Source organism: Gymnoscopelus braueri (assembly GCF_963280865.1).
Source record: "Gymnoscopelus braueri genome assembly, chromosome: 8".
NCBI lineage: Eukaryota > Metazoa > Chordata > Actinopteri > Myctophiformes > Myctophidae > Gymnoscopelus > Gymnoscopelus braueri.
In genome coordinates this window covers 7,831,309-7,842,103 of record NC_137609.1, presented here as the reverse complement: position 1 = coordinate 7,842,103, position 10,795 = coordinate 7,831,309, and the positions used below count along the sequence as shown (strand labels likewise).

The 10,795-nt window shown below is 41.0% G+C and overlaps 1 protein-coding gene across 2 annotated transcripts in view; it reads right to left on the bottom strand.

Annotated features, from left to right (window-relative positions):
* Window positions 1–5,680: 5,680 nt before the first annotated feature.
* The window catches only part of LOC308089892 (neuronal migration protein doublecortin-like), a 59,906-nt gene continuing 54,791 nt past the window's right edge, over window positions 5,681–10,795 (bottom strand). For both annotated transcript variants that reach the window (XM_080434844.1, XM_080434845.1), the window contains one exon: window positions 5,681–10,527. In XM_080434844.1, the coding sequence (XP_080290970.1) occupies window positions 10,471–10,527 (57 nt within the window). In that variant the 3' untranslated portion in view covers window positions 5,681–10,470. The remainder of the gene's footprint in view (window positions 10,528–10,795) is intronic.

Genomic DNA, 10,795 nt, shown 5'->3' with positions numbered 1-10,795 from the left:
ATACTATAGCTCCATCTGCTCTACGGTTTTCAAAGTAAAATCACTGTAACTTGTTTTATACAGTGGTGGAAAAAGTACTCAAATTTTTTACTTAAGTAAAAGTATCAATACTGCAATATACAAGTAAAAGGTCCGGTATTCAAAATGATATACTAGAGTAAAAGTACGAAAGTATTGGTATCAAAATCTATTTAAAGTACCAAAAGTTAAAGTACTCATTATGCAGAATGTCCCATTTCACAAGTTTTCAAATGCATAACAATCTTTTGAAAATAGCAGATCTACAAGCTCACAATGCATTGCATCGCAAGTTAACGCATTGTGAGCTTGTAGATCTGCTATTTTCAAATGGCCAAAATGTATATAGGGTATATGGTTAATGTATGTTTTGTAATAATAATCAAAATCTACAAAGTAACTACAGTAGTTAAGTTTTTAAATAATTGTAGTGGAGTAAAAGTACAATATTTGCCTCTGAGATGTAGTGGAGTAGAAGTAAAAGTATTGAAAATTGGAAATGCTCAAGTAAGGTACAAATACCTCAAAATTGTACTTAAGTACAGTACTTAAATAAATGTACTTAGTTACTTTCCACCACTGGTAAAAGTATCGTAGCTTTGAATGATTGATTGATTGAATACTTTATAAGCAGTTTGCAAAAAAAAGTACAGTTCAATACAAGGTCAGCTAAGAGGATCTTAAACCCAAGAAAGCCGATATGGCTTGTTTCAATTGGGGTCCTTTGTACTCAATTCATCGAAACATTTAATGACATACATATAGACTACTATGCAAAGCATCATAAAAACAGTTTGAAAACAAAAAGAAATATGTACAGTAAACAGTTGGGGTTTGGCTTTGACTTTTACAGGGGCAAGTTTCGAATTGCAGCCACCTGTAGGTACTCTTTTAGAAAGGTTTTGAAGGAGAGTAGGGTTTCACACTCCTTCACGGCTTTTGGTAGGGCTGGGCATTCCACATTTTTGTGGCATAGCAGGAGAATGAATTCAACCCCTTGTAGCTTGTTTTATATACCCCGTCGTACGATGGTGTCGCTGAACAGATCTACAAGCCAACAAAGCGTTGCCAAAATTGCTTCAATTATTCCTGTAAGTTATTATTATTACTATTATTATTATTATTATTTATGTTATTATTATTACTATTATTATTATTGTTATATTTTGTAATACTTTTTGTAGCTGGTAATTGAAGACAATCTAGCATTCTTCACCTTCACCTATCCCATTACCCCGGGCTGGTAATCGTTGGGGCACCACAGGTATCGTTGGGGCACCACAGACGATCTGTTGACGAGCTCTTCAAAGCCTTGCAAGGCCTGAGGATGTGGCCGTTACCATCTCAGTATTTGCTTTATAACTGTGGTAAGCAGGTCATCATGTGGACGGTGTAGGCAAGGACGGATAATAGGCTAAACCGGGCCAATGGGGCCAGTGCAGGGGCCCTTGACTACCAGGGGCCCTTGGGCAGCATTGGGCCACACGGCTCAATGACAATTTACTAAAATATAGTATAGGTTAACTCTTAGCCTCATTCCCAAGCTTTACTCATCTGTGAAGAGACATTTCCTTGGGTGGTACTTCCACCAAATTCTAGTACTTCCGTTTAGACACTCAACCGGCTAGGTCTTGCCGAGCGTGGTTAACTCTCAAATACTTAGGCCCCTCAGCCTATACAGTAGCCTAGGCTACAAGACCCCTCCTATAGTACCAAAGTGCTGAGGTCACTCCCACTACCCCTGGGTCATGGCGTTATTTTTTGTATTGGAATTCCCATTGGAAAATCTTAGATTGCGGTGTTTCACCGTTTTAGCGCTCCTTCAGCAGCCGTTGCTTCTAAATTTCGCCGCTCTTCGGTGATAGTTGAGTCTTCTTTCACTTTCTCCCCGCCGTTTGGTGCCCCCCCCAAGGTTGGTGCCCTTTGTTGCAGCACCTAAAACAGTTAAGCCTGCACTGGCTTAACTGACTTCGGTGCACTATGTGGCATTAACAGGGCCCCCGGCCACACTATAAGGCCCTTTTAGACTGTAAACACTAAACTACAGGTGCTTGTTTGACCCACAAATGCTTTACAACCCGAGTAATGTATTTGCGTGCCCAGCCGACTGCCCATTCTGGGTAGCGTACGGGCCGGGGGCCTCAAAGATAAATGGCTGTGTAAGTGTAGGAGATACTGGGTGTAGGAGATACACATGAGTCTTCTGTTGCATCACATGCTCAAACAAATAAATTAATAATTTGGCTGAATGATTGGATAGGCTAGTAGTGCATTCTTCATAATGAACAACTGAAACAACAACAATGACAACAAACAATGGGAAAACCACACAACTTTGTTCAAAGAATGTAATGGTGAATTTAATCTGATTTCTATTAAAATTGTCCTGATGGTTCTTCCTTGTGAGTTCAGTCTGGGTTACACTTTTCTTTTAAACAAAAACAAAATAACGAAAAAAGGACTGAAATAATGGAAAATTAATTACTGTGTCATATTTGATGGTGCTTTTGGGAACTCAATTACAGAAACACCAAGGTTTGGGGAATTAGTTTTATTCTGAAGGGAAAGCCGGAAGTATCATTTTTGATCGCCACCGCTGTTGTGACGCAGTGTTTTTTTCTTTTCAGCTCAGTTGGTCACAGATTGGTCCAAAAAAATATAATTATGGTCCCTCTGCGACCCGAACGACGTGAACTCTTCTGCATGTTAAATCTTCGAGCAAAACATCTTCAGAGCGATCATTTATGATGATCCAAATGACACGTCATGTAACACCGTTAAAGGAACGGGGACCTTTATAGTATTCATATTTATGAGTTGTGGTTAAAAAGTACATGCTTTGAATACATTTTGCAATTGCTTAAGTATCCAGCAGATGGCGGTAGTGCAACATTTAGAAACTCAGAATGACAGAATTATCTGTCAGTAGGTGAGGAGGCTACTGGACTGGTAGTATATTGATGGTACAGTAACAGTAGCTGATGACAGTTTACAACATACTTGTAGTAATATAATCAAATTCAACAGCAGTAGGCTATATATAATCATATGGAATATTTTTCAATGAAACCAGCAAAGTGTAGTTTCTTCCAAGAAACAATAGGCTAATAATAATAATAATAATGATAATAATAATAAGATCTCAGATTTATGTAACACTTTTCTAAGTACTCAAAGTGGCTTTTTTTTTAACTTGTTTGTCATTATTCATATTTGACGTTATAGGCTATAGTAATAGTATAGATGATGATAATGTTTATTTTAGGAGATCAAGATTCACTCATATGCATCACTGTTTTTATTTTTTTAATCTCCTATGAAGATTGAAATAGTTTTCCTTTTTCTTTCTTTTTTTTCAGATTCTGAAATGTACTAGAACAACCTTTAATCAAAAGACGAGTGGGCTATTAAATTACACAAGGTTAGTCCCAGCTCTTACTCAAGTAGGCCTACCTCATAATATGTCCATTGTCTGGCCATGCACTTTGTGTGAAATACTACATTACCGCAGTGCCATCTACTGGAGAGCTAAACTATTGCAGCAACAATGAACATTTTCATTCATTTCTAGAGCAGTGGTTCTCTGGGTTCCTTTAGGGGGGTCTAAATTGACCCTTACAAGTATGTAACTCTGACAGTGTACAAATGGAACCAACCTTTACTTGTAACAGAGTACTTCTACATTGCAGTATCGATACTTTTACTTAAGTAAAACATCTGAGTACTTTTTCCACCACTGGCTGTCACGGTCTTGCCCTCTGCCACTGCCCTGTGGGCCCTTCCCCGGTCATTTATGCCCTTGACTGTCCAGTGCACCCTGCTGAGACTTTTCCCTGTGTGTTTTCCCCCGTCAGTGTTGCCAGATGGGAAATTTTACATTATCGTACGGAAGGCTTAAAATTATCGTATTTGAAAGAAAACTATCGTACACACAGCCCAAAAATATGTATCACAGGTGTGTACTGTATATGTAATTTCACAAATTTTAAACGTATTTATTGTAAGAAACAACCTTGTTTGAGACTCCTACGAGACAAAAGCGCATTACATATTATGCTGCATGGAAACGGGCAACTTCCTGGACCTTACACAAATAAAAGCCTGGAACTGGACTGGAAAGACACAACCCGTGTTTTTAATGCCTCCTAGTAGGCCTACAGATCTAGGGTCAGATTTACTAATTCACTGATTTATTTTGAAAAGCTGAACCAGATCCCAAATCAGCAGCCAGGGAATTTAGTAAGTCCTCCCACTTTTTTGTAATATGATGAAATGATCGTACATTCTGGCATTTTTGGAATTATTGATCGTACATCATACAGAGGCAGTAGTGGCTCAGGGGTAGAGTGGCCGGTAGAGCGGCCGGATGGAAGCCGTGAGGTTTCCAGTTCGATCCCGGGCTCCCCCAGAAGAGGAAGTGTCCTTGAGCAAGACGCTGAACCCCTAATTTGTCCCGATGAGCAGGTTGGTGCCTTGCATGGTTTCCTCCACCATCGGTGTATGAATGTGTGTGTGAATGTATGTATGTGTGAATGGGTGAATCTAATGCACAATCTATGTAAAGCGCTTTGGATAAATGCACCATTTACCATTTACCCCCCCCCCCCTGAGTTCTCTCCTCTCCCTCCCTGATTGCTCTGAATGGACTCATCTGTGGTTACCAGCTGAGGTCTTGCTAATGAGCCCAGAGACTATAAATACTGTGTTATTGTGTAACTCTGTGTTGGTAGGTTCTGTTCTGTTCTCTGTATGTCTCAGGTTGTGTCTTAGTCCTCAGTTTTAGTATGCCATGTTTGAGTGTCTGGTGGATGTTTCCTTGTTGTGTTTAGTAGTTTTGTGTTTAAGTTTTGTTAAGCTTCATCCTGGTTCCCTCTGTTGAGTTCCTGCATTTGGGCAAGGAAGCTTATTTAAGGAAGGGACGCCAACGTCATTTTCTCTATCCAGCAATTCCAGCCGGCAGATTCTGCGCACTGGGTGGCAGACTCACACCGGAAGTTCTGTGAAATAACATTGGAGTATGAGAGCCGGCTGAGAGCCGGCTGGACAGCTTATAAACAAACACTATTTCTGAACGATTGAGACCTTTATAAAATCACACATTGTTTTCTGCTTTGTTGCTTTTCGATGTGTACACTGTATAATTATATAAAGGTATCTAAAGAGCACAAAGTACGTTTCTGAACATGCCAAGTATCGCGAGACTGTCCACCATTTCCTGTCTGGCAGCCAAATCTCACAATACCTCCGAGACAGAAACGACACCTGCCGCTGTTTAGATGCCCCAATAACATAATGTACTGTGCACATCGAAAAGCAAGTGGTTAGAAAACAACCTGTGATATGTCTTCTTTTATATTCCTGAACCATCCTGGGCGTCCAGTGCGTCCTTTCCTTAAATAAGCTTCCTTGCATTTGGGGCCGAACAACATCGAGTTGCGACATCTTTGGCCATAAAACAACCATTTCTCTTGTGAGGACCAGGACTATTGTCTCTCACAATGTCTCTTTCTCACATTCTACACACAGATCAGTTATTAATTGGAATTAATAGGAGCATGAAAATGGTGTTTTGTGAGTAAACAAACACACCTAAAAGAAGTCTCTGTCAGACTGAATGAACGACACAATGGAGGCACACATTATTGGAAACCATTCAAAAGGAGAGAGTTGAAATACAACCGTTTTAATTGCAAAAAGGATACCAGTTAATACACAGAATGGAGCACTGAAACAAGCCACTGTGACATTGTAAAACACCACTGAAAGTACAATGCAAATTTCCAAGGAAAATAGTCCTTCATTCAACCAGAAAATGTGTGTACCTATGTAAGAGAACAGGAAATCAGATTTACACCAAGATAAAAGCCCTGTACCTCTACAAAATAAAGTGTGCGGGTGTGTGGGGGCTCTCCTCATTCAAAACATCTGAAAATGTGTTTTACAAACAAGTTTGTTAACAAAGAACACGTGTCTTAAGTTTTCCCATTTAGTATTGTTTCATATAAAAAGACGGCAATCTAAAAAGAAAACAAAAAAAGGCACCACTGTAGGTGATAAGTTAACACCTCCCATGTTAGATGGTGGTGGCAGATTCACACAAAACGACGGACATTTACTGAGAGCATGTTTTTCTTCTTTTTTCTTTTGTTTATAAGCGGTAGAAAATTCGGGGGGAAGAGAGACAAGGTAATAAACGGCTGGTGAGATTATACAGAATGACCTCTTAAAAACAAAACCTACTACAAATGCTCTTTTTTTTGTATAAAAATTATTCCTGGAAGGTGAGTGTTTTGTCCTGACAGTTTGATTTGCCGATACCAGCTGTGTTGTGCCGGTACCATAGCGCTCCCTGCAGGTTAAGGGATGTCATTGACAGACTCGGTATGGCAGTTGATTATTATTATTACGGTCAAACTTTAGCTGACGGAATCTTGTGAAGTCATGAGCGGCAGAATCTCACCCCTCTTGGATAGTTGGTACTTATTCTAAAATATTCTAAGGGTGCGTTCGGAAATACTCTCTGAGCGTCTGCTTCCGAGGTTCAGAGCGATCTCGTTGTGACGTCAGTGTGCTCTGATATTGAGTTGATTTACGAAACGGTCAGAGGAGATACTCAATAACTGACGTTGCCATTTTCTGAGCTGAGCGGTCAAGTGTGCAACACACTCTCACTCAAAAAACGGCCTAGTGACTTTTTGAGACGGGGGTCCCTGGGGGGGTCATTGGACGACGTCTTGGTCACTTTCGCACTCCAGAGATGTGGAAGTGCCGTTTTCAAACCCGAGACGTAAAACGGTGAGACCCCGCGGGGTCACATGTCGACGTTTGGTCAAATCAATCGTCCCTAGAGAGCACACCAGCGCTCAGAGCATATTTCCAAACTATGTGTCAGGTTTTCTCATTAACATATTTCTGTCGAAATTAGCGGACTAGCTAACGATCTAAACCATGACACAACATACAGAGCGGCTGATAAAGTGTTGTACAGAGAGCCCTGATGTTGTGCTTTCCTTTCGCCAATGTCATTATTTGTCCGATTCGAAACGGCTTCATTTCCCTGCAGAAATCCGAGGAGAAGCCTTTCCCACAGACAGCGGTAAGACACGGCAAAAGTAGCAGTGAGTGGAATGAATTAACCGCTGAAACCCCAGCATCCGTACTACTGTGGCGAAAGCTTTTGCAACAAAATAGCAGATAGACGAGCTCACAACGCGGCGTAGATCGCCTATTTTCCTGCAAAAGCTTTCCCCACAATAACAGAAAGCAGAAAAGACACTAGTGCTGAGCCCTGAGGGACTCTGCTCAACCATATGGTGTTTAAGTGGTTAAATACGTCCATATGAAGCCCGATTCATGCTATCGTCGTGCGATGGCGTCACAGACCGTTTTCGGCGTGCAGCAACATCGCCGCGGACGGAGCATGAATGAGGCTTAACCCTTTAAGACCGGGAACGCATCTGTGTGTCATTTTCTTTATTCCTTTGGCTATTCGAAAATAGCAGATATACAAGCTCATGCCGCGTTATGAGCTTGTAGATCTGCTATTTTTGGAAAAAATGTAATCGTGAAAATGTGTGCAAATCTTTGAATGTATATATATATGTTTTACTCAAATCTTTGCTTCTGGGGGGTCCCTGGAACAAAATATTTTGAGATGGGGGTCCGCGGACAAATCCTTGACATGAAAAGAGTGTGAGAACCACTGATATATATGGCAACATAAGTAAATAAAAAAATAATACATTTGTAGAATCCCCCAGAAGCAAAGATTTGAGTTAAAAATGTTTGCTAAAATATATTATAGATTTGCACCAAATTTTCCCGATTTAAAAAATATAGCAGATCTACAAGCTCATAGCTTGGCACTCTGTGCCGCGTTATGAGCTTGTATATCTGCTGTTTTTGAATAGCCCAAAGTATAAAATAATGGTTTAAGTGGTCACACGCAGATGCGTTCCCGGTTTAAATGGGTTAAAGCTGCAAACAGGCTGTAGAGAAGAGGTGGTGGTGAGTGACGATGATAAATCTAGTGACAATCTTAGATGGATTTAGCCTTAAAGGGATAGTTCAGTTTTGTATCATTAAAATAATTTCACCAGCAGTAAACAAAAACAGTTACTGCTGGATAGCTGATTCCATTCGTTTCCAACAGCATTGCAGCAACAAGCAAACAAGCTTCCCAGTGGATATTTCTCAGTAACCGTATTGCCGATTTAAAAGTGCGATATCAAATTCAAAGATTTTAAAAACAAGAGAACTACCCCTTTAATAGGATTTGAAACAATTTTTACAAGACTTTACAAAGATCGCTTTTTTTTTTATTCTATCTCTGTCAATCTGAAAATCTGAAAATTGTGAAAATCTTTATTTAAGCCATGCAAAGTATGAGAAGCTCTGCTACGTTGTTGAGACTCTAATTGCCATAAACAAACAGTCTGGCACTATTTTTGATTAGTTTAAAAGCATCATGCATAGCCTATACCCCCCATTTGGCCTTCTCCTACAGCACTGACCGAACCTTAGAAATAATATCATTATATACTTTTCCCCCATTTCTATATTCCTTAGTCAAATACATACTTTGGCTTTGACGCTTTTATCAATCTTCCAAAAAACATCAGTGCTAAATATAAAAAACCTCTGCTACGGTCACCTCTATAAAATCACTTTTTAAGGAGAGGATGAAGGAATATCCTATTAAATCAGCTCAAAGAAGAGTTATTTTTTGACCCACTCATTGTTTTGTTTTGCTTCGCTTTTCATATAGCGGTCTAATCATTTCACTTTGGTTTTTTGGATAACCATAACAAAAAGTCTCCCAATTCTGCTTTGTACATGCCCATGATTCCATTACCATTCATCACTACCATGCACTGCAATTCATGAGAAAAAATTAAATAAAATCTTATGGTATACACATACAGTATACCATATATAGCCCATTATATATGTATAGGATCAAAACGAAGGACGCGTCTACAGTACATCATTGACCTGATGAACGAATCCAAACCCTGTCAGGCTTGTCACGGCACGGTTTGGATTAAGTCAACTGAAGCACAGTCGTCGGTTTTACTTCGTGCTGTAAACATGACACGTTTTTACGACAGTTTTGAAGTGTCACTTTATAGATCGGATGGGAGCATCTTATTAAGAAGGCATTGGCTTTAAGCTCTTTGACTAATCAAATGCCCCCTTAAATGGAGTATTATTGTTTTAGACGCCCCCATCGAAAAAGGAATGCATCTTGAGCTGGAGTTAATTGCAGAGGATCGTTACAGTAACGACTTGAACCCTAGCGTCCCAAACATTCGGCGAGAAAAAGCTTGTGAGCTTTAGGTCGGGCAATTTTCGGCAGACATTTAGAGTAGAGCAAAAAGGCGGGAGGGGCCCTAGTATAGAGCCCTGGGGAGACTCCGGTCAACGGAGTGTATAGGGTTTAAGTGGTTAAACGGTGCATTTACAGCGGGCCTATACCGTTAGATCTGTTGGGATTCCGACGCGAGGAAACGTAGCCTGCACTCAGCGAGTGACGCCGCTTCCGCTTGTGTCTTTCATTTTGACCCATACCCTGTATAATGATGAGCGAACGCTGGGCAGACAGACATCGTACGGACATTCTTGAAGCACAGTTATGAACATATTATTAGACGGGGGATGTTATGACAGCTATGCACAGTATTTACAAGCAGAGCGAGAGAGAGACCGACCGACCGAGCCGTCGTCTTTCCTCCGGCGTAGCGGACCGGTCACCTCCTCTTAAAAAATATCGCTGTTTACACTTTCACACCTTTTTAAACCTAGGATCAGTAAGACAGGAGGACAGAAAGTGTTTAAAAAAACAAACCATTTCAGTCAAAGTTTGACTAATACACCCCTAGAGAAGTTCTGTTTGCTGCTCGGAATTATGCTAGGCTCATTCTATAGCAAAATCAATGTCATATTTGTACATAGTGAGAGAACAGCTTATTAGTAATCTGTCTGCTCCTCTTCAGCTTCCAAAATCACTTACTCTGAGTGTTATAGGCTCATATTGCTCCGTATCGAGCATTTCCTTTTCTTGCAACATTGCTTTGTGTATGAACTGTACTGTATATATATATTAGCTTGGCAAGAAAGTAAGATTGTTTAATCGACGGGATAATTCTCGGGCAGCAAAGAGTCACATTATACAGTAAGCCCTGTTGTTAGCCAAGGCCTCGACAACAAAAAGACGAGAGAGAGAGATCGGTCCTCCTGGACACTAGGTGGCACTGTCAGTGAAGGTGGAAAGCAGCGGAGGCAACACACCTCGGTGTGTGTGTGTGTGTGTGTGTGTGTGTGTGTGTGTGTGTGTGTGTGTGTGTGTGTGTGTGTGTGTGGGTGTGGGTGTGGGTGTGTGGGTGTGTGGGTGGGTGTGTGTGTGTGTGTCAGGCCAAAAACTGGAGGCAGGCTGCAGCCGCAGAGGAGAGTCTACATGGATTCTCCCTGAGAGTCGTCATCATCCAGAGATAAGGGCAGGTAGAGATCCTGCAGAGACGAGGGGAGAGAAAACACACTTAGAACGTATAACTCAAACCCATGATGGTACAAAAGAAGAAGAAAAAACTGCTTTCTCCAAAGTGCTGAACAGCGTATTTCCCATTCACACATCCACACTCCAACGGCAGAGGAAACCATGCAAGGCTCCAACAACGCTCAACAGGAGCAGTTGGGGGGTTCAGTGTTCTTGCTCAAGGACACTTTCACACTAAGCCAGGAGGAGCCGGCCGCCGGGGATCAAACCTGGAACCTTCCG